The sequence below is a fragment of the Acipenser ruthenus genome, chromosome 30, assembly GCF_902713425.1.
Source record: "Acipenser ruthenus chromosome 30, fAciRut3.2 maternal haplotype, whole genome shotgun sequence".
NCBI classification, from domain to species: Eukaryota; Metazoa; Chordata; class Actinopteri; order Acipenseriformes; family Acipenseridae; genus Acipenser; species Acipenser ruthenus.
The window spans coordinates 7385394-7410533 of NC_081218.1; the positions used below are offsets into that span (position 1 = coordinate 7385394).

Below are 25140 nucleotides of genomic sequence, written 5' to 3' on the forward strand. Positions count from 1 at the left end.
AAGGTTGTGCACTATTTCTGAGGAGATTAGGCAAAGGTTGTGCACTGTTTCTGAGGAGATTAGGTAGGAGTTTCAAGTGATCCAGTGTGTGCATGGTACCTGGTGGAACTGATTTAATCCATGGGCTGTGAAACCAGCTAAACTTGTGAGAACATTTTCACTGATGACTTCAGAGTGCAATGGTTTGGCTTCGGCTGGCTTGTGTTGAAGTCATTCAGTTATCGCACTACATCCCGTAATGTAGGGTTTCGAGAAAAGATATCACTTTGGGAACTGCTGCTGACTTTGCATTGTAAATCAACCCTCTCAAGAGCTTCTGCATGTGGGTAGAGGGTTGCATTCTCTAGACAGTGTCCTCCAGAAAGTCCAGGGTCATACAGCTACACACTTCACTATGGAGGGTTTAGTTCTCAAGACAGCATCCTCCAGAAAGTCCAGGGTCATACAGCTACACACTTCACTATTTCTATTCAAGACGCAATAGCACACACTGCTGAACTGCAGCAAGAAAGCAGTGACGAAGCACTTTACCTGCTCACACCACTCTGCAAGGAGATCGCTCTCCATTGCTGTGACTTGCTACAATCAGTGAGCCAGTGCCTTTGATAAATAGTGACCAATGTGTTTTTAGCTGTTTCTCTGCGTGTTCCTTGCAAAACATAAAGGCAGAAGCTACATTCATTGTGTTTGTGTTTGTGCTACTGCAATTTAAATGCCCTAAGGAACAATAAGGCAGTTTTGGAAACAGCAGTGACGATCACTGCAGCAGAATGCTTGTTTCAGTTTATAAACTGACCCACCTGTTTTAGTGAATTTTAGATTTGTTTTAATCAAAGAAAGGTATAAGCAGCTTACATCCAAGTTTGCAATTTATTTTCTCAGTCTTATTTGTATATAAAAAAAATGTAAAGGCTATCCTGTAATCAAAATAAAAGCAGGAGGACAGGCGTTTACCATGGATATTGGTAGAGCTCTGTAAAATTATTTTATTTTTTATAATTCTTCATTTTATTTTTTCACAAATATAGTTTTATTACAGACACATTAAAAACAACCCAGATAAATGTATATCAATAATATTATAGTATACATCATGTTTTAACTGCATACATATTTTTTATTAAACATTATCCGCTTTTTTTTTTTTTACATTTTGTCAAAAACAGACCTTGCACAGAAAAAATAATTTAGTTATCATAATTTCTCATTAGCGGCAGTAACGGTAACGTACAGCCCCCCACTCTTTTTAATCAGCTGCCTAGTTACAATAAAAACTTCCCATGCCCTCTATAAAAATACAATAACACATGTATGTGTGCATATATATTCTATCATTTACTCTGCCCTACTATTGTGGGACTGTCATAATAATTGCACATACAGCAATCTACCCATTAAAAAAAATGATAGGAATTGTATTTCAATCCCATTGCCTGAAGCAGGGCTCCAGTATACACAACAAGCTTGGGGTTTCTCAGTATTTAAACACTAAGCAAAGCAGATTCATTCAAATCCATTCAAAACCAAAACAGCATTTGTTCCAGTGCAAAGTTTGCACCACTTGAAATAAAACAAAGAATTAGCATAGTAATACAAAATATGAGCAAACAAGCCATATTTTCCCCAAAAGGAATTAACAGCTAATGCTTAACAACGGTATCTTTGAGTCCCATTCCAGCCGACAGTTGTAAGATCTGCTCATCATTATTTTGTCAGCGTCTGCTGCATACATCCCCTCATGCTCAAATTCTTTGTAGCGTTCTTTAATTATACACGGTTTAGGCATTTTAGAAACACACGTCTCTTCTCTTCTATCACAATTTGAATTCCCAAACGACTCGCTTCAAACTATACATCTAGATCTACGCAAGTGCTAGTCAGAGCTTCCGTTTCCCTTCAGACAGTGTCCATGGTAACGGCTGAGCCTTGACAACTACGATTGCAAGTATTTATTTGAAGTATTTGTTCTATTAACCTCCCAATTTAAAAATGTCATTCTATGTTTACTTTTATAATGATTTTTCTTTTCATTTTGTTTTATAGCATTTCATTTTATTTCGTTTTATATGTTACATTTCATTTTATTTCGTGCTATTTCGTATTTGCGAAAAACACGGAGCTCTAGATATTGGCTACAATTAAATTTGGACGTGTTTAAGTTGTGCAGTACGTTGACATATTATATATTTTGTTGTGACTCTAATTTGACATTCAATGCAGTAACTAGCTGTTTGGCACTCCATCTCTTATATTTTGTGGTGGAATCATTCAGCCACCTCGGAAGCACAGCTCTATTTCAGCCAGTTTAGTAAGCTGATGCTTCCCTGGAGTGTCTTGGATCAGAGTTTCTTTAAACCAATCAGAGCTTGTGACCTGGATGGCTGGTGGTGATGTCAGCTTGAAGACAGTGGACACACACACACAGCAGTGCTGGGATATGAATAAATGTGCTGGTGCGCCGGTTTATTGTAAAATAAAAAGGTTTAAACAAAACAGAACACTTACTCAAAATAAACGGCACGTTGGCCAAACAAACAAACAAAACAAACACGAAACAAAACCAAACCAGCACTGTGCTGGTGTGTAACCAGCATGCATAGCAATTTGTTTATATTTAATAAGCTTTATGTCCCGACCCTCGTTCCGCCTCCGAACACACACTCCCCGATCAGCCAGAGCTGCGGGTTTATATACATGTGTCGCCAAATGAGTAATAAATGAATGAATCAATCTGGAGACGGTCACATTCTGCAGAGGGTTAGCATGGATGGGGAGGTTTAACAATGCTGCAAAAACAATGACAACAAAACACTGTGTTTTACCACTTAAACAACGCGTTTTGAAATAATAATACAAATACAAAATAATACAAAACATAATATGCACAGGGGAGGGGTGTACCCCATCACAGAGCTTCAAACCAATACTGTCCCTGTCCTCTGGGGATCATTCAGAGGGACAATACAATACTCTCTGGGCCTTCTCCATTTTAGATACAAATGGAACTCACCTACCGGAACAAATATGCTGTGAACAAGAATCTATACAAACATTTATGGAAATCAGAAAGTCCTGAGACGTTGCTGGACATTCAGGACAGCACATGGGGGGGGGGGGCTGTGTGGCTTAGTAAGGTGACTCCTTGGCCAAGTAGGCTGTGTGGCTTATTTGTGACTCCTTGGCCAAGTACACTGAACTGATTAGGCATTTCTGAAGGTACAGCACTGTAGTGAAGTTAATAAAATGGGGCTGAACCTTAAAGTCACAACAGATGTTAGGTGCAGGAATTGATTAGTTACAAGCTGCCTAGAAATAAAATATGAGAGACTAGAAGATTCTAGCTTGTATATTGTAGTAACATGCAGCAAGTCATTTCTTTGATACAAACCCCTGACATGTGCATTGCCCCTACACCCATAGCAACATTCATTAATCCTTGGAAGGGCAGAAGCAGCAAGACTTTGTTCATTTGCCACACTGGTTGGTCTTTGAAATTTGATTCCATTCGTTGAATACTCTAATGAAATAAAATGTAAAAAAGATCAGCACTTGAATGGGTTGATCCAGCTCCATATACTCTGCAGAATTGGTTTGATCTGCAAACTGGCATTTGATATATGAGTCATCCTGGAGGTATGTGCTGGCCATTCCTGCAGCTTTGTGTTCCAATAACACCCTGAAGGTCGATTGTACCAACGTGGAACGTTACTTGATCAGGGGTTATTTTTTAATCACAGCTGCATTGCATCACAAACATTTAAGCAGGATTAGTGAATCTTGCATTAAGCAGGTAATCCTAGATTTCTGATCAGCAATCAGTCATTATTTATATCCTATATTTAGCAAATATAAAAGCAAATGTAAACAAAAAAGAAGTGTTCAAGCATTCCATACAATTGGATGATGTTTGAAATGATATTCATTTCACTCATGATATACTATTTCTCTGCTCGGATGATGTTTTATATCAGTTAACTGTAAGAATAGCTTTGTTTTACTTTGCATAAACTTAAAAATATTTTGTGTGAAAGTGTTAATAGGCTACCTAAAGTGGCAAATTCGAATATATTTATTTTATTGTCCTTGATTACGATGTTTCAGGATAAAAAGCTACAAAGTTACGGAAAGTGTTAATTTATTGGAGACGATACATTTGGAATGAGCATTAATTTAAGGCCAGTAAAGTTTTTTTAATCCCTTTTCACACTGGCATGCTCTACCCGGGTCAGGACCCGGTGTCATGTGGGTCAGGTACGTGATTTCACACTGGCATGCTCTACCCGGGTCAGGACCCGGTGTCATGTGGGTCAGGTACGTGATTTCACACTGGCATGCTCTACCCGGGTCAGGACCCGGTGTCATGTGGGTCGGGTACGTGATTTCACACTGGCATGCTCTACCCGGGTCAGGACCCGGTGTCATGCGGGTCGGGTACGTGATTTCACACTGGCATGCTCTACCCGGGTCAGGACCTGGTGTCATGCGGGTCGGGTACGTGATTTCACACTGGCATGCTCTACCCGGGTCAGGACCCGGTGTCATGCGGGTCGGGTTCGTGATTTCACACTGGCATTCTCTACCCGGGTCAGGACCCGGTGTCATGCGGGTCGGGTTCGTGATTTCACGCTGGCATGCTCTACCCGGGTCAGGACCCGGTGTCATGCGGGTCGGGTACGTGATTTCACACTGCGTTTGATAAAGCAGGGTTGACCTGGGTGACAGACGCGAGTACACAAGCGTATCAATGCCCCAGAAGCAGATGGTTACGGACGCTTCCATCCTAGCTTCTGGGGATTGAACCATTGGCCCAAATGTTGATTAGAGCAAATGTTTCTACACCCCTGCTGCAGTCTGGCTCATGCTGTGTCTCAATCAACAAAAATATGGCTAAACAGAATAAACACATATGGGTCTTTTTGAAAATGAACATATAATACAAATAATCCCTTCATTGATTGTGTATGCCATTGGTACCGATACATTGATTTGTGTGGCCTAGTTCCAAAGACTAACTTTATGAATTTGTAGAATGGTTGAATAATTTAATAACATCTTTAAAATGTACATGTAATACTAACCATTGCTCAGTTGACTTCCTGGATGTAACTGTGATGAAGAGTAGAGGATCTTTGAATACCACGATATACAGAAAAGCAATGGATAGAAATACTTTAGAACATGCTAAGAGTTTTCACCCAACTCATTTAAAATGAGCACTTCCACTAAGCCAGATGTACAGAGTACGGAGGATCTGTAATCAAGAAGACTGTGAACAGAAATGATTAGACGTGAATAACCGCTTTTTACAACGAGGTTATCCTGATAAATGGCTTAATGATGTACAATAAGCTTCAAAGTATCGATGGGTCTGACATTTTAAAACCTCATGGTAAGCCTAAAAATACCTTTTCGGTATTGTTCCCCTCTACATATAATCCTCAGTATTGCTCTACAAGAGATTGTGCGTAAACATTGGAATATCTACAGATATACGTTTGGGTTCTACATTCAAAGATCCTCCACTCTTTTCTTTTAAAATCTTTTAAAGCAGATCATTTTGTTCCCCCCATTTCTTCCTCTTGCAGGATGCTATCCCTGTTTAGGCTGTGCTCAGTGTAACACGCTGTGTAAACAGATAGCTTCACACATCCTTTAATAGGTAAACGCTTTTCCATCAAACAAAGGATTACTTGTATTACATCTAATGTAGTCTATCTATTAATTTGTCTGTGTGGCCGTGGATATGTTGGCAAAACGCTTAGACCTCTCAAAACCAGATTAAGAGAACATAAAAGTGCAGTAAGGCGCAACGACCCCACATCCCCGATAGCCAGGCATTACAGTGAGTTTGCGCATAATGTAAATTCATTGAAATGCATAGGAATAGAAACCGTTTGTGTAAGTAGAAGAGGAGGTGATGTTGCTGTTGAATTATTGATTTTCAAACTAAACACATTAATATCCAAGGGACTCAATGAAGACTTTGAATTATCTTCATATCTCTAGTTCATTTAATTTGACTTACTGTTTCGTTTTGGTATGAATGAGTGTCTTTCCTGTTTAATATTCAATAATGACTCCTATTAATTGTTTAATTGTATACATTAATCTCCAATCTCTATTCTCTGGGTTATTAGTATAACAATGTTTAACCTGTGTTAGCCTAAGTATGATATTGATATATTGTTTGATAAATATACATTGTATAATATGCCATTTCTTTTTTTGTTCATATAATGAATGACAAGGATTATTCAAATGCAAAACATGTTGTGTTATGTTGAATATAGTATGTTATTTATTGATTGTAAAATGATTAACATGTTTGCTAATTGAGTAATTATACATACTTAAAAGGTCCCATTATCACAGGCACCTGTGAACGCTGATGAAGCCTACAGGCGAAACATGTTCATGACTGAGAACTGCACATTTAAAAAAATAAAAGTTTTAAATGTGAAATAAAGGAAATCATTTCTAAATTGAGTGCTGCCCTTTTTGGATTCCTTTCAAGTTTCTGTTTTGGTCTACACACTGCAGCAAATAACTTTGTTTACAAAGCGCCGGTTATTTTGCTTTTTTGAACAGAATAAACAGAAACGTTCCTTGCGGAAGTGAAACCTTCATGCAGGTGTGGCTGTTTGTTATTGCGTCGGCTCACGAACGGCCGTTGAGCATTTTGTCTGGCTCAACCCGGGTCAAAGCGTGTCGACCCACATCCTGAGGTGGGTCACTGGGACCCTGGTACGTGGTTTCACACTACACGGGACTGTGACCCAGGTAGCCAGGACCCAGGTCCAGCCCCGGGTAGGAGTGCCTGTGTGAAAGGGGCTTTAGTTATCGATACCCGTACATGCACGAGATCATTTGTGAACACAAAGCTACCGATTTTTCTATATCTTCATCGGCTTGTGGGTTTCATGCCTCATTGCTGGTGTTGGTAGCTGCCTGCTCACCTTTGCCCAGCCCTGTTTTAATATCATCTTCAGGTTTGAACAGTACCAATGGTGGGCCGACTAATCTGATGATCAGGAGCGACAAGCACTCGTTTTTTGGCGTTTCATCGTTTGGGTTATGAAAAAAAACTAGTAGCTTAATTTTCCTACCCACTGATGTCACATCCTAAAATACATAGTGTTACAGAACACTTCTGTAATTCAGCTAATGGAATAGGAAACCTTTATTTTGTACATGTTCTGTACAGAGTTCTTTTTTTCAACATAAAATAACTATTTTTTCATACGGTTCATTGCAAACTGTATAATTCTCACCTGTCAGACAAAAAGGTACAGAATCCGCTGAGATCCTCCACAAATGAACCCCTGCGTACATCTATATACTTTTCACATGACACATACTATTTTTTATTGTTTTACATTTGTAATTGTACAACACGATATATAAACACGATACTTAACTTTCATCTCTTTCTTCTTGTCTTGACACAAATATGCAATCGAGGCTACACAGTCATAATGTCAAACCAGGTTGTTATTATTATTAGTAGTAGTGGTAGTAGAGTAGTAGTAGTGGTATAAGCATGCTTATAGCGTATTTGTTTGTAACTAATGGTTTACTAAATATTCATCGGGTGAGATTTGCCCTGACTAGCATTTCATGTTCTCCTCATTGAGACCGATTGTGATGTTGGTTGTTTTGCAGAAAAGATTCATTTTGTTAAGGTTTGCTGCCATTATGTCCACATTTAAACCACCTCCAAGGAAGGTTTAAATGTAATCCACCTTTCACATTTCAACCTGAATTAAAACCAGTGGTGCAATGTGATTCTATTTTTAAATATAATCCTTGATTTAACTGGGTTAGTGGTGAATCCACGGTGGTGCAATCGACCCTCAGTCCTATCCAGCTTGTATTCCCATTGGTAGGACATTATGTTGCTTCTGTGTCAGTAAGCCTTCAAGCCAGTACAGCTTTTGTCATGCTTGGCTTTGTGTACCAAACCCTTATTTAGGGCTGATATACTGTAGAATGATACCCGTATAGGAAACAACGACGTACCAAGAATGTTTCTGAAACGTTTCTGAGGTTGTGTGATTTTTTAGTACTGTTTATTAAATACCGGTAGCTTCCCTGTTTCTGATGTTAGTCTGCAGTACTATACATTATTATTAAAATGACTGATTTTTTTTTTTTTAATTTATTTATTCATAATTTTTTTTTATTTTTTTTTTATTTTTAACTTCTCTAATAAAATGTGACACATCATTTTAATACAGTAGATCCCTGGATGAAAGTTGTGTTGTTTTTTTTTTTAATATAAATGATTTTGTTTTATAAATGATGACGTTTTTATTGAATTTTATTTTAATTGCATTTCATCAGGAAGCCACCTGGGAGTATAGAAATGAAGCAGAGATGTTTGAAGAAACAGTCTGTGTAAAGGAGAGGCTTGAGGTCGATGCAATATAGATCAGAAGTAAAACAGATTGCTTTTGTACTAAACAAATGAACAGTGAAATGAGGTCTTCACCTGTGATCTCCAGGATTGTGTATACAATCTGCGTGTTTGTTCATAGGTACGACTAGCTAATCAACTGCACAGTTTATTGTGGCCTACCTTTTCCAAACTAATCAGTTTAAAGCTCCAGTCCCACAATTCTGTGCAGTTTCATCAACACATAGTTTTCTATTTAGTTAACTTCCAAGCGTGCTGCATTACTTATTTTAACAGTTACATGATTCAGGACTAAAACTGACTAAGACATATTGTTCACCATCTTCTTCTGAATCCTCATTTATAACTTGTATAAAAACTCTAATGAAAAAGTAGTGTTCAGCCTTTTGGTGTGCATTTATTTTTAATGAAAACCACTGTATACTATGCAGAGGGATATTGGGAACTTTGAGTGAGATCATGAAATTATTGTTCTGCACAGTGCCATTCTCCAATTGGACAGCTTCTGACACAAATGACCATTTCCACTGTGTTACTGGTATTAGAAAATAATAAATATCATAACAGTGTAACTACAGGGCAGTACTAGTATTTGAATTGTAACCTAGGCAATGATGTGGATCAGGCAATATGAATCAATTAATCATTATTACAATTGATTTGATTCACTGTCTATGGTGGTTTTACAAAACCATTAATGTGCTAAGACACAGAGATGCACAGGTCTTTGTCCCTCATAAGAGAGCAGTGTGTGGGTGGGTTATGCTTGGTTGAAATTCTGCTCAGCAGGAACGGTCAAAGCCTATTGTGAATGAACACTGTGCGTGTCGATGGAGTGACAGACAGAGGAGTGAATGTCAAGTCTTCAGTATATAGGGTCCTTTTGAACAAGATCCTCCCTACGTCGGTATCCTCACATACAACAAAGAAAACAAAACAAACACAGCAGCGGGGCTAAAAGCTTCTGCAGAAAGCATCTGCTGCATGTTTTCACCTCAAACCTAATTAAAACTGCCTTTGTCCAAACAGGCAACTCTTAATGGCATGAAAAAAAATAAAGAAGAGAAGTCTTCCGAGGCTTGCATTAAGGTCCAAGTATTTTGTACCTGCCTGTGCTGCCCTTTGATGTTGCCTGTTGATCTGATGCACAGTTACATATACCGCGTTCTGTAAAGCCTGTTGGGATAATGAGCTTTGTAAGGGCACAGTGGGAGAATATGAAAACAACGAGAGAGAGGGAGAAGGGTAGATAGGGTAAGGTCCATTCTTTTCTCTTTTTAATATGTGCTTTGATAGATGGGACAGGTTATCATGTAATGAGCCACTCAAATGCTCCTGGGGGTTTACATGTTTCACATTTCCTAAATTAAACTGAATACTGTATGTACTCTATCAAATATACTAAACTGATTGATATACTATACTACTATAAAAACAGGAGATTATATTGGACTTTTAAGCTTTGCTATATTGTATACTCATGCGAGAATCTAGTATGTACTTACAGAAGTGTTCTCCTATGGAAACTGAACCCTAATTAAGAGAGAGTCCGTATATTTGGTGCATAAAGCAGTCTGCTTTCTGCAGTGCTGTGAGGTTTTGGGCTGCTCTGGCTTGGGCTGATTACATTACATAATCTGAAGGATGACATACATCTCGTCATTCTAATTGAAACTGGGTGGCAGTGTTCTTGAATGGCAAGCTATTGGTGGGACTCTAAAGCCTCCGTGCACCAAACCCTTCCGCTTCACTACAGGGGGGAGCTGCTCAGCTGGCTAAATGGAGTCCCTCTACTACTTCCCTTTGCTATCTAATGCTTGGTTTTCCAAGTCTTATTGTCTCTGAATCCATCTAGCAAAGCAAAGTAAATTAACCTTAAGAGCTGTCAGTTAGCATTAGATAAATGTAAGATCTAGAATTGCAAAGGGTTTAGCCTCATGGTGAGCAGCTTGTATTCCAGTCCCTTCTCAGACACTTCCATGCTGTACGACCCAAGGGCCAGACAACTTACGCCTCCCGCCATTTACAAAGCAGCTGCAAGAATGGTTTAGGCAGGTCACCTCGCTGTGCAGCTTCTTAGCTGCACTACGCTGGTAAATATGTGATTAGAAGTATTGGAGCATTGCATCTTTTTGAATAGTCACAGTACAGTACAATGCACCAACACAGGAAAAACGGATGACTGTATTTGTTTAATTTTATTCTGGTCTGTACAGAAGACCACCCTCCATGCAACATTTACAATCTAATATTAATATTAAACATTTACAATATAATATCAATCAATCTTTATTTTATATAGCGCCTTTCATAGTGGACCACCATCACAAAGTGCTTTAGAAGATGCAGTAACAACAAGAAAATCCATGATACTTTAAATAAAGAGAAATGCATAATACATGAAATGCAGTAAAAAAATAAATAAATAAATAAAATAAAATCATAAAACAATGCAGTGAAAAATGCATAATACATTAAATACAGTGGAAAGTGCATAATACATGAAATAGTAGCAGCAACTGATAGCAGATATCAGGCTTAAAGAGCGTGGAAAACACAGAAAGGTATTTAAAGGATCGGGGAATGAGGGAAGCCTTTCTTTACTTGGCACCTGCATGATTCATCCTCCGAAATGGCTTGTAATGCACATTGCTGATGTCAGCAAGCATGAGATTGTTTGGCATGGAGTAGCGCGTGTCATCATTTGTTAATTAAAAAAAATATGTATATAAGGAACTTCAGTTCATCTTTAACTCTGAGAGACTGAGCACTGTCACTAAGAGGAAGGGATACCCAACCCTTGGTTTGGCAATAGAAGGAAGCTGATTAACCCCAACCCTGATGAAATTGCCACCTTCATACAGTAGTCTAGTTGAAGTACAGTTATGCCAAGTCTGCATCTGTGGGTTTAAGGGTGAAACCAAATTCTGGTGACCTTCATAAGTCAGTGTATTCTACCGTATATCCCCTCCCAGTATTCGCCTTATTCTACTTCAAGTGAAATCTGAAATGTAGACATTTCTCACTTGTTTGCTGCTCCACAGTTTTCTCTGTTTGGGCTGTCCTATCACATATTCACCTCACTGAGTGAGAAAGCGAGAGAGATGAAAGAAGGCGATTAGATAATATCAAGGATATCGGTCTCGCAAGTAAATGAGATTTTGAGCAACTGACACTGACAGACCAGCGCTAACCCCAGCTCCTAGTCCATGCAACCTGCATCACTCAAATCCTATAACTTCCATCCTTCGTCTGTCTGATTTAGTTGGGAGTCCAGTCCAGGCAGCCTCAGGGGTAGGCTGAAGGCTGCTGTCTGTGTCATGTACTGTTCAAGGCATTTAGTGAAGAGCCACAGGCCAGTCTAGTGCAACGCAAGACTTTACAATGCTTAATGTCGTTTATTGTTTATTAAAAAAATCCCAGGTCAAGACATGCTGGAAATAAAGATTATTCTGTGTGTTGTTTACTCTTTCTAGGCTAGACGTCCCTCGTGTTTAGGTTGGATGTGGTTTTATGTGTACAGATGTACAGTATCTGTTAGGAAATTAGCTCTTGTAATCAACATTGATTTTTTTTGCATCTAAATATAGAAGAGAAAGAAAAGCTGCAGGCGCTTGAGCAGTTTTTTAAAACTATGTGATCCCTGAGCTTGAGCTCTTCTCTGTGCCAGTGATCCTGACTGGAAGATGGGGGCATGTGCTTTATTTTTTTAATATACATTTAGTGTGTAAAAAGGTAGTTCAGTCTTAATATTTTCATAGACTTGGAGAGAGACTGAGTATAGTAGGAGTTGTGATTTTTCTTTAGTGACGTCGACACCTTCCCCCTGGGAGCTGTTCGATATGGAGGCTACTCTAACTGGTAAAAATAAATTAATATAGAATTACTTAGATAAACAAATAGTCTAGTGTGAGCAGAAGGTGCAATTGTTACCAATAGATGCTACTGAAAAAGCAACAGACAACCTGGCAAAATGATGTGTGCTGCGGCTGTCGCTGAGCCACAGAGGATAGAGAGAGAAGCAGGATTAAGGCGATAAGGATTGCAACACTGAGCTGATCCCCAGAGGTGGGCAGCTCTGCCTGGGGCCTCAGCCTTTACATTATGTATGTGCCAGCTTTATTGCATTACATATTTAGTCTAACACATTTAGCACTGATCTAACACATAGCACAATACTTTGCAAACCTAATACATTATGCACCAGGAGAGTATTAGCCCTGAGAGATACAGGCTCGATAAGAAGGAAAGCTATGAAGCATGGCCAGACCAAGCTTGTTTAGTCTCCTGTTTTTAGTCAAGCGCACAATAGGAAGCTATGGGTTATGGGATTTTGGTATCACGTTCTTGGGGTTTAGGCACTTGGGCAGTGGTTCTCCAGCTGTTATATTAAATATACAACCCCCTAGCACTTTGCATATGGCATTAAGGATTGTTTCCTAAATAATGATAACCCTGTTGTCAAGCTGTCAGTTGCCTCTTTCCACCCTTTCAACCTAAACAGATGTTACCAAGCTGCTGAACTCTGGAGGCAAGTGGACTCTCCACACAGCATAGTCTTACTATAAGTTCTACATCCAGTAGACAATAACACAATTCATATGTAGCTGCAGCTGACCAGGAGGTAGACCAGCAGATCAAAGGGAAAATATGCAGGGGATTCCATACATTCCACCGAATACACTGTGTGTGATTCAGAAAACTGATCAATTACACTCGTGTAGAACACCTGTGGAATCCATGCACAGTATATTGCAGGATCCGGAAAGATAATCTTATTTCCTCACAATTCTGTTTTAGGGGGGATTTCAAACATCATCGTTATTGTATTGAACTCGCAGTATAGTAACGAGAGCTTTAGGCAAGTGATTTTCAAACTAAATGTGTTAATGAACTCAATCCGATAATGCTTTGAAATTGAATTGATGAGGTCGTTAATGAACGCTCGTTAAAAAGCTTAATTGTCGCAGGTCACCTACATCACTTCCTGTCTCAATGACTCGATAAGGAAACTCGTTAATCAAAGTGCATGTTAACGAGATCAAGAAAAATGAATGGAAGCAGAATTCGCTGTTGTGGAAATTACTAGCGTACAGGGAGGCGGCTCTCCCACCGGCGACCAGCAAGAAAATGGAAATAAAATATAATGGGAATATCTATGTTGTGTATAATTTGCAAACATCATTTGAAATTGTGCATTTTGTCATGCAGAATGTGCATTTATTTAGAACACTTCACATATAAAATGCTGATTTACGATTATCGTACGCCACGGATTTAAAAAAATAAATAAATATAAAAATGAACCCCACTAGTCATTTACCCTCTTTTGGGGGGCATTTTGCCACAGCTTACTATATACAATTCTTTTTTTTTTTTTTCTTTGGAATGCACAATTATTATTTTTATCCCGGTTCACCGCTGCAACCCCCCGGTGACTCAGGAAACGGAGGCTGAAACACGTGTCCTCCGAAACGTGTTCCTGCCAATCCGTCATTTTTCATGCTGCGGATCCACAGCGAAGCCACCAGACCTATAGTGCCGGAGGACAACACAGATCTGAATGGCTGCACTGCATCCCAGGGTGTCAGCTTCAACAACATTTGAAGTGTCATTTGTGTTTGTAGTTTATTATATATGTTATTATATATGTATACCATGTATGTAATTCATTATTAAGCTTTTAAAATTACAATAGAACTCCCTAAACGATTTGTTTATAATTAATTGTTGAATTCCACTAATCATGCATTTTCTCTGGTACTGTTTGCTCATCTACGTGATAAACAGAATGAACAGAAGTAGCCATCGAAGATTGTAAGTATTGTAAGAAGATGTTATATGTGCATACACACGTGTGAAGATGAGAGTGTGCACTGTACATAGTGTGGGGGGAGTCTGACAATATTCAAATACGTTCGGCAAAATCCATGTCAATGATCTCGATCACATTAGGTATTCCATTCATGTCCGTGGCGATATCTTAAGCAAGCCCCATATTGCACTTTTTAACTATTAGATTAAATGTTTACAGAATACTTAACTGCTATGAGGAGCATGCTGCATTAATAATAAATTAATCATGATTATAGCAGCAGTTTTTAAGTATTCTGTACATATTTTGTCTAATAGTTAAGAAGTACAATGTGGGGCTGTCAGGTCTTGTTTTAAAAAAATATCGGCACAGACATTATATACAAACCAATGGAATACTCTGTGTGTGTGTGTGTAGGTGTGTGTGTGTGTGTGTGTGTTTAATAGAGAGAGTGAAAACATGTATGTCTCCAGTCATATGTTATTATTTGTTTATTTAGCAGACGCCTTTATCCAAGGCGACTTACAGAGACTAGGGTGTGTGAACTATGCATCAGCTGCAGAGTCACTTACAACTACGTCTCACCCGAAAGACGGAGCACAAGGAGGTGAAGTGACTTGCTCAGGGTCACACAGTGAGTCAGTGGCTGAGGTGGGATTTGAACCCGGGACCTCCTGGTTATAAAACCTTTTCTTCAACCACTGGACTGGTTTTCACGATCACGTCGCCTTAAGTTCTAGACAAAATTGTAGATATTTATTACTGCCATAGTTTTATCTTTTCCCCTATTGATTCGCTCCATTGCCACTGTACTTTATGCATCCCTTCCTGTCATGTCATCGGGCAGTGTGTTCCGGGCTTGAGGTTTCAAATTGTTAAAACAAGTGAACAAATCTCATTCACAACCACAAGTATATAAAAGTCTAAAATATTTCCATAACTACAAATATTGAATGATCTAGGTAGTCTCTGTATCATCTGTGTTACAGCCGCGGTCTGTTAAATTTCAGTTTCAAGGTGAGTTATAGTCTTTCATTAATTAAAACCTTCCTTTTCCAAGTGCAAATTAACTCCTGATGCATTATGACAATTAACACTGATTTCTTTTTAAATTCCTCGCAAACAAGGCAAATAGTTGCAAATCATGCCGATCGTTAAAACGGTCGTCAATCAACATGATAACGATTTGTTAATTAACACTGGCGTTATTGTTTGAAAATCCCCCCCTTAGTCTGTAGTCTGCTACTGCAGAACCAAATTTAAGGAGTTCAGAGCCCTTCACTGGAAAAACATTTCTCAGTTTAAATAGCCTTTGGTTGGTATAGCTCCAAAAACCACATAAGAAATATTTTCTTGAGTAATGAAAGACCTAGATAAATGTTTATGAAGACATACATCACAGCATAGTTTGATTACATGGTCTTATATATAGTGAACATTTTAAGAGAGAGGTGGTTTTGCCTAGAGTGTAACCAGATGTATTGTTATTGTTGTGACTTTGACATCTGAACCCAGTCCTTGTGTAGACTGTCATTTGGTTAGTTATCAAAATGAGGTCCTTCATTAGAACACAAAAGATTAAAGGGGTCTGTACATGCCTATGGTTATTGGCTGGTCTCATTCCCAGGGCCAGATATGACATTCTGGCTTGAGGTTGCAATCGTTTGCTGCTTGTTTGGAGAATGTTACTCTCCTGGGATCATTACATTTCTTACACTAGTTTGTATTGTATTGAGTCCAATGTAGTAGATTTGCTGTAGTGTAGGAGTTGTTTTGTCTTTGTAATGTAGGTAAAGTCAGCAGTGCTGTTTGATGTAGTGTTGGTAACATTGTTCTGGGCAGCCCATATGATTAAAGTGGAATTAAAAGTTAGGGGGCATTACTAATGCAACTCACTTCTTGCAAACTGACGCAACACTACAAAAACTAGCACAGGCTACCAAACCCCTGTACTTTATTAGGAGCATTTGTGCTCATTGCTCAAGTATTATTATTATTATTATTATTATTATTATTATTATTATTATTATTATTATTGGTATTATTATTATTTAAACCCTCTGCAACAGCCCCATCATTAAGAAGCAGAATGGTGAAATTGGGATTTGGAATTGGGCAGTGGCATCTATTGTAAACCAGTTTTAGAGGATTTCACCTTGGATAGAAGACTTGAGTAATTGTGGGTCTTAGTAGTGAGAAAAAAAACTCTTTACAATAGAAAAATGTTCTGTTGTAAACGCATTAAGCATATATCAAGCGTATACAAAAGCAATAAAGGCTTAATGAAACATGTGCTTCTAGAGTGGCTCGAATGCTCCAGACTCCTTTCTATAAAGGCTTAATGAAACATGTGCTTCTAGAGTGGCTCGAATGCTCCAGACTCCTTTCTATAAAGGCTTAATGAAACATGTGCTTCTAGAGTGGCTCGAATGCTCCAGACTTTTTTATAAATAAATGATTATTTTTAATGCAGTGCCTTTGCCTTGGGCTTTCATAGCAGCATTGCACAAAAAGGATAGGTGGGGTAAGGTCTGCATTTGAGAACTGCGGGTGTGAATATTCAGCTAAAAAAAATGTGAATGAATCTTAAAAACCCCATCTAGAAAAAAAAAAAAAATATATATATATATATATATATATATATATATATATATATATATATATAATATATATATATATATATATATATATATATATATATATATATATAGTAAGACAGCAGGGAGGGGGTTAAAGCCTCCCTGAAGAAAAAACATGTGCGGAATGCACATTTGTTTTAATTTAATTGTTTAATTATTTTGCTTTATTATTTTATTTAATTAATTGTTTTATAATTAATTATCCCCTGCACCTGGTAATCATTGTTAAATTAGAACCAGGTGCAGGGTATTTAAAGAGGGCAGTCAGTTTGCTTAGGGCTGCTAAGGAGAAGGAGGCAGAAAGGAGTGCTCTGCTTCCTGGCAGTCGTGAGGTAAAAAAAGTATGCTGCATTAAACCTGTGTGGTTTTTGTTTAAGGTGTTTGGCAGGTAAACGGTTTAGCCATCCTGCGAGTGAGTCAGGGACCTGCCTGTCTAGTTAGTGCTCGTAAAGAGCTAGGTGTTTATTTTGTGTGTTTTGTTTTGTTTGGTGTTCATTAAAAAAATAGCGCCAACGCGCTTGAAAAATCAATTTCTGGTGTCTGGGTCAAGTTCTTAAAGGGGCAACGAACCCATGTGAGGTGCAATCTTATTACTATATATATATATATATATATATATATATATATATATACATGGATGAAGGCAATATTTGCACCCTGAGCCATTCGAAAAAAAGGCACAATAGCACAGTAGTGACGTCAGACTGGCATATTCCTCTAGAAGATTATACTTGACCCATGTTTGAGTCCTGTGCATCTCGACCACTTTCAAACACAAAACGTCTTGTTTTCAATCACTCGACAACACCCACAATTCGTGGTTTTTAGGCACTTTTAAAAAATCTCTGAAGATTTACAGTCATCCTCTACCAACGGGAGCACCAAACAAGCAAGCGAGACAAATGATCTTCGACAGCAACTAAGAAAAAAAAGCATACCTATTTAAACACCTTTTCCTTAGAAATGTGTTATTTTTTGCTGTTAATTTTCTACCCATTTTAATTCACCGCTCCTGAATTATCAAAAAGAAAATTATATTGAAGATTCTTTAATATTTCCCTTATTATTATTCATTACATTAACTTGCAATTTGAACCTTAACACCTGTTTTATTGTCTTTTTTTTATTACAGATACTAATATCCATGTATTATAACAACAACAATAGATGGGCTTCAGTGAGTTAAAGGAAGATAATTCCCTCTCGTGTTTCTGTGACGGTTTATACTCGAGATAAGGGTCTCCTAGTTTATGACATCACATAATCCCGAGATGGAATTTAAGCCATCGATGCAGAATACATTTGTGCTGTTGAGGGGGAGGGTGGAGGAGGAGGGGATATCCCTGGTGGCAGTGATATTTGCCCGATGATGGAGATGCCTGTGTGTCACTCTGTAAGTACATACAGTATGTCACTCATTTTCAGTCTGATCTTGAGAACAACTTTTCCAACTAAAACTCTGCTAGTATGGGCATCCAGTGAGGGTATCTAACTCATGATAATCTATTCAATGTCTGGCTTTGACTGTGATTGGTGAGTTTAATAAAGGATATAAAACTGAACTACTGGTACAGATCTGACTAGACAATCGTCTAGTCAGATTCACATTTCACATTTCTTGGTGTTCTGCTGACGAGGCATGCCTGAATTTATATTGCCTGTGTCGACGAAATACCAACCGGGTTTATGTCTGTGAAAACCTATAATGAGATGAAAATTAACACAAGATGAAAATTAAAATGGAAATGAGGTTTTGGTGTGGAGCCACAAAGACAGTGTGTTAATTAGAAAGGTGATTTGTGGAAACCAAAAAAATGAAAAAGTAAGCGAGGAAATGCAGATTGACAAGTAAGAGGAAATGTTGATTAAAAGGCAATTACAGTTTGATAGCTGCTAAAGACGAGCAAGACTGGTTAACATTTACAAGTATGATAAACTAGGCAAGTATTCCTGACAAGAAAGCATTATCGCTGCTTTTAGTTAACATGATTATCAACGTTTCCACAGTCTCCATCTTTCTCAATGCATTCTTCTTAGTCGAGCATACAGTACTTTATACAATAGTTTTGGGTCTTACTAGGAAGTGAAACAATATTTTGGTAACTAATAGTCACTTCTGTTTTCTGCTGTTCAGAAAATGCTGAATTGGTTGTAGGGTGTGTGGCATTCATTGATGGACCCGAACAAGAGTGTGCTTCATGCATTTAGAAATGAGAGTCTGATGTGTGCAATACAGAATAAGGGCAATGAGAGTTCTGTCCCTTTATTAAGTAAAGGTGGTGGTAACCTGCAGCCTGAATGCTGCTGAAGGCAGCCGGAGTCCTGCTGTGCCCCAGGGATGCTGCTGTTTAAACAATGGGATCTCACTGCAGGGGAGGCAGTGACCGTGTGTGTGTGTGTGTTGTGAGTGAAGCAACTCATTTCTACTACCCGTTTACAGAAACTCACAAAGGCTACATGATGTAACTTAAAAAAGAGGATGGTGAGTAAGTAGATTCAAGAAACTGCACAGAGTCCTTTTCTTCAGTCAGTTGTTATGTTTATTGAAATATGCAGGGAGTCTGGTCCCAGGTACAGGACACAGAATACTCGTTCTTACAATTGTTGCATGACATTAAATACCCTTCTGCATAGGTGTCTCTCCCCTCCTCTTTCTCTGACACTTAACCAATAGAAAAGGTACAACTCATTATCATTATGTGTGTGTGTGTGTGTGTGTGTGTGTGTGTGTTCTAGTGTGAAGATCTCTGAACTCAGTGCTTTCTTCAGACCCTGGTGTCACAAAGGTCCATACATCTGGTTTTTGTCATCTTCCTTGTTCCTATCTCTCCGATTTTCCTAAGACACTTTGATCCCAGTTTCATTATCTCTTTTTGGATCTCTCTGAAGTCTTAGAGCCTGGTCTCTTCGGTCCCCTTTGAAAACTAGCTTTATGACCCCGTCATAAACCAGCTGTATTTTCTAAGCAAAAACCTGTTAACTAGTTTTATAACCCAGTGGATTCCCCAAATTTCATGTCAGGGCTGGAGATCAAAGGACTTGTTTGTACAGCCGTGTGCTGCTGGCCAGCCATTTGCTTTGACACAAAATAATCTTAACTTCTCTACCATATTGCAGCCTTCATCTATCACAGCAGTGCTTGCATTTTTGGAACTAACAGTTTTTTCTATCCAATGTTAAATCACTTTTCAGAAAAATAACATGAATACAGCCGTCATTCCTCATGCGTAGCAAACTGCTATTCAATACTTGTTCCATGTTTTCCAACACTACATAACATAGCAGTCAGAAGGGCTACAAGAAGTGCTTCTCAGCAGAGGTCCAATCCGATTGGACGCTTGTTGAAAGGTCCAGCATACATTTCAATATTCTTGGAAGAAAGTAACCTTAGAGCACATGTGTATGTGTGTAAAGAACTGTAGCACATATTTGCACAAAGTCATGTTTTAAACTTCTGCATGTGAAATAGTTAATGAGACGAGGTTGTTGTTGTTGTTGTTGTTTATTTATTTATTTATTTATTTATTTATTTATTTATTTATTTATTAGCAGATGCCCTTATCAGGGCGACTTACAGTTACAAAATGTCACATTACACAATATCATATTACAGATAAGAGCGGTTATAAAGTACAGTAAAATCAGTAGAAAATAAAATGGAAGTTGAGGGTCATAAAGTGGGTGTAAACTGAACTTGTGACAGTGAAAATCATGGGAATTACAACTGTACTAGAGGATAGGAAATGACAAAGGACATTTCTAACCAGCCCTGTGCAGCGAGCTCAGGAAGGACTGTCTGCTGAATTTGTGAATTGAATCGTGTTTTCCAGTACAGACGTGCTTTCATGCACATATTATAAACCTGTAGCTTACCAACTGCTTGGGTTTAATTAACAGATAATCTTCCATAAGACATTGCATTATGAGCGCCAAGGCACTGCAAACAAAGGTAAAGAATAGGTGGTCAGTTGAACGGAGCACGACTGGGAGGCTCTGCAGTGACACCCCCTCTAGTGTCTGGATGAACTACATTAGTGCTCCACTCTGTCAGGCAAATGCCACACAAAGGAGGTCTTGCTAGCCTAAAACATTTCTTTTTTTTTATTAGCTTTCAACATTTTCCCTCCTCTCCTAATAATAGTGTAGTTATCACCATCACTGGAGCTGATTAGCAGTGCTAGTAACATTGTAGTTTAGACAGTGGTGATTTTAGTGTAAACTCAGCAATCCTGACGGAGATATTAATGTACCAGAGCAGTTAGGTACAATGGGTCGCATTGTATCTTCCCTGCAAAAAGATGGGCCAGTAATAAGAACATAAGAAAGTTTACAAACGAGAGGAGGCCATTTGGCCCAGTTTGCTTGTTTGGTTGTTAGTTGCTTATTGATCTCAGAATCTCTTCAACAACATTACTGGGGAGTTGGTTCCATAGTCCCACGATTCTCTGTGTAAAAAAGTGCCTCCTATTTCCGGCTCAGTCATGTCTGCGGGACAGAGGCTGTGAGTAGTGAACTGTATGACGGGTTTGCTAATGATACCTGACATCAGTGTCACAAAGACAGGCTTGTAAGATACAAAGGGCTGGGTGGGGGTTCTGTATTCAGAGTGAAAAGTAAAAGCTCTGTATTGTTAACTTCACACTTGGGATTCCCATATTTGGAGTTGCCATGAAATTAGAAACAGGGTTTGCTTCCCAGGCTTGTCTGTTCTCATTTTGTCGAAGTCTATTTGCATAATAAGAGAAAACCCAGACATGACCAAGAAATATCAACTAAAGTTCAGTGTGCCACTTCCAAACCCAGCATGCTGCATGGTCTCGTTCTCATTGGACAGGCAGCATGCTGCGTGGTCTCGTTCTCATTGGACAGGCAGCATGCTGCGTGGTCTCGTTCTCATTGGACAGGCAGCATGCTGCGTGGTCTTGTTCTCATTGGACAGGCAGCATGCTGCGTGGTCTCGTTCTCATTGGACAGGCAGCAAGCTGCGTGGTCTCGTTCTCATTGGACAGGCAGCATGCTGCATGGTCCCGTTCTCATTGGACAGGCAACACATTTTGGACTCTCTGCCAGAAACTGTGCCCCATTTCTTTTCATATTTTAATTTTTTTTTTTAATTTAGTAGTTGCCAGTTATTTTTATGGTTTTCTCCCCAATTTAGTAGTGTCCAATAATTTTTAGGCTCATCTACCACCCCTGTGCTGACTCGGGAGGGGCGAAGACGAACACACGCTTTTCTCTGAAGCGTGTGCTGTAAGCCGCCCGCTTCTTTATACACTGCAGGCTCACCATGCAGCCGCCCAGAGCTACAGCGTCGGAGGACAACGCAGCCCTAGGCAGCTTACAGGCAAGCCCGCAGGCGCCTGGCCAGACCACAGGGGTCGCTGGTGCACGGCTAGCCGAGGACACCCTTGCCGACCTAGCCCTCCCTCCCCCGGGCAGCGCTTGGCCAACTGTGAGTCACCCCCTGGGAGCTCCCATCCTTGGTCGGCAAAGGACTCGAACCAGCGACGTCCAGGCTATAGGGCGCATCTTGCACTCCACACGGAGCGCCTTTACTGGATGCGCAACGCGGGAGCTCACTCATATTTCTTTTTTAATAGAGGCTTGGAGTTAGGTGAGACATCCCTTATCTTTAAAAATAAACTCTGAAGCACATTAGTGTTCTGTTTATTTTCAGTTTGTGTTTATGCATTCCATGCATTTCATTTTTGTAATGGAGGATTTGTGAATACAGTGATTCATTAATGATTTGTGTTCCATTTAATAAAGCTTAGTAATTCTCTCTCTCTCTCTCTCTCTCTCTCTCTCTCTCTCTCTCTCTCTCTCTGTCTCTCTCTCTGTCTCTGTCTCTGTCTGGCTCTCTCTCTCTCTCTTCCTCCCTTTCTCCCCCCTCTCTCCCTCTCTCTGTCTCTCTCACTCTCTCTCTTCCCCCTCTTCTCCCCTCCTCTCCTCTCTCTCTCTCTCTGGCTGCCACTGCTCTCTGCTGAGTAATGAATTCCTTGCTTTTAAATCAGTGCAGGCATCAGACAGTGCTTATTATTAAGTGACTATCAATATTACTTTGAAAGGGGATATTTATTAAGATGATAATTCAGACCAGTGAAAGCAAGCAACAATCCCTCTGCAAATGTAACTGCAGCAACACTTTGGCTACTGTCGATATTTAAACATCTTGTCACCAAGCATACTGGATATGCATTTGAATGTTTGGGGGGGGGGGGGGTATTGTTTTTGGCAATGTGACCAAATGTTGATTATTTACAGAGCTGGATTGTGTTTCTTTTTTTCTTTCAGTGGAAACTTGGAAATACGTTCCTGTTCCATTATGTACGTGTTGAGAAAACAGTGCAGTTTGCAAACTAATGAATGAGAAAACAATTGAATGACCTTCCCTTCTACTTTGCTTGTTTATATCAGTTGAGTGTATGGGGGGGGGGGGCTCGCTACCTTTCCTAGGCGGTTCAGCTTTGGCATTGTGACTCAGACTGCACTGTCTCCAACTTGCTTTGAAGGACAGGACAGACTTGTATGGAAATGTGCACCTTGGGAAATAGCCAGAAGCAAAACATTATGGAAGGGTAACTCAGACTGCAGTAATGAAGTCAATGCTCATTTTATTGTCTTGCAGGTAAAGTCCTGAACAGTGACCTGCGGCATTACCTCAGCCTGCAGTTTCAGAAAGGCTCCCTGGACCACAAGCTTCAGCAGGTGATTCGGGACAATCTCTACCTGAGGACCATACCCTGTGAGTGCACTACATCCTGTATATTCCACTACATCCTGCATATTCCACTACATCCTGTATATTCCACTACATCCTGCATACTCCACTACATCCTGCATACTCCACTACATCCTGCATATTATTCCACTACATCCTGCAAACTCCACTACATCCTGCATACTCCACTACATCCTGCATACTCCACTACATCCTGTATACTCCACTACATCCTGCATACTCCACTACATCCTGCATATTATTCCACTACATCCTGTATATTCCACTACATCCTGTATATTCCACTACATCCTGCATACTCCACTACATCCTGCATATTATTCCACTACATCCTGCATATTATTCCACTACATCCTGCATATTATTCCACTACATCCTGTATATTCCACTACATCCTGCATATTATTCCACTACATCCTGCATATTATTCCACTACATCCTGCATATTCCACTACATCCTGCATATTCCACTACATCCTGCATACTCCACTACATCCTGCATACTCCACTACATCCTGCATACTCCACTACATCCTGCATACTCCACTACATCCTGCCTATTATTCCACTACATCCTGCATACTCCACTACATCCTGCATATTATTCCACTACATCCTGCATATTATTCCACTACATCCTGCATATTCCACTACATCCTGTATATTATTCCACTACATCCTGCATATTCCACTACACCCTGCATACTCCACTACATCCTGCATACTCCACTACATCCTGCCTATTATTCCACTACATCCTGCATACTCCACTACATCCTGCATATTATTCCACTACATCCTGCATATTATTCCACTACATCCTGCATATTCCACTACATCCTGTATATTATTCCACTACATCCTGCATATTCCACTACATCCTGCATATTCCACTACATCCTGCATACTCCACTACATCCTGCCTATTATTCCACTACATCCTGCATACTCCACTACATCCTGCATATTATTCCACTACATCCTGCATATTCCACTACATCCTGTATATTATTCCACTACATCCTGCATATTCCACTACATCCTGTATATTATTCCACTACATCCTGCATATTCCACTACATCCTGCATACTCCACTACATCCTGCCTATTATTCCACTACATCCTGCATATTCCACTACATCCTGTATATTATTCCACTACATCCTGTATATTCCACTACATCCTGCATATTCCACTACATCCTGCATACTCCACTACATCCTGCATATTATTCCACTACATCCTGCATATTATTCCACTACATCCTGTATATTATTCCACTACATCCTGTATATTCCACTACATCCTGCATACTCCACTACATCCTGCATATTATTCCACTACATCCTGCATATTATTCCACTACATCCTGCATATTATTCCACTACATCCTGCATATTCCACTACATCCTGTATATTATTCCACTACATCCTGCATATTCCACTACATCCTGTATATTCCACTACATCCTGCATACTCCACTACATCCTGCATATTATTCCACTACATCCTGCATATTATTCCAC

General features: G+C 39.4%; 1 protein-coding gene across 3 annotated transcripts in view; it reads left to right on the forward strand.

Moving 5' to 3' along the window:
• LOC117432797 (membrane-associated guanylate kinase, WW and PDZ domain-containing protein 3) overlaps window positions 1–25140 on the forward strand; it is a 135206-nt gene that overhangs the window by 59539 nt on the left and 50527 nt on the right. For all 3 annotated transcript variants that reach the window (XM_059004736.1, XM_059004737.1, XM_059004733.1), the window contains exon 2: window positions 23499–23615. In XM_059004736.1, coding sequence (XP_058860719.1) covers window positions 23499–23615 — 117 coding nt within the window. The remainder of the gene's footprint in view (window positions 1–23498; window positions 23616–25140) is intronic.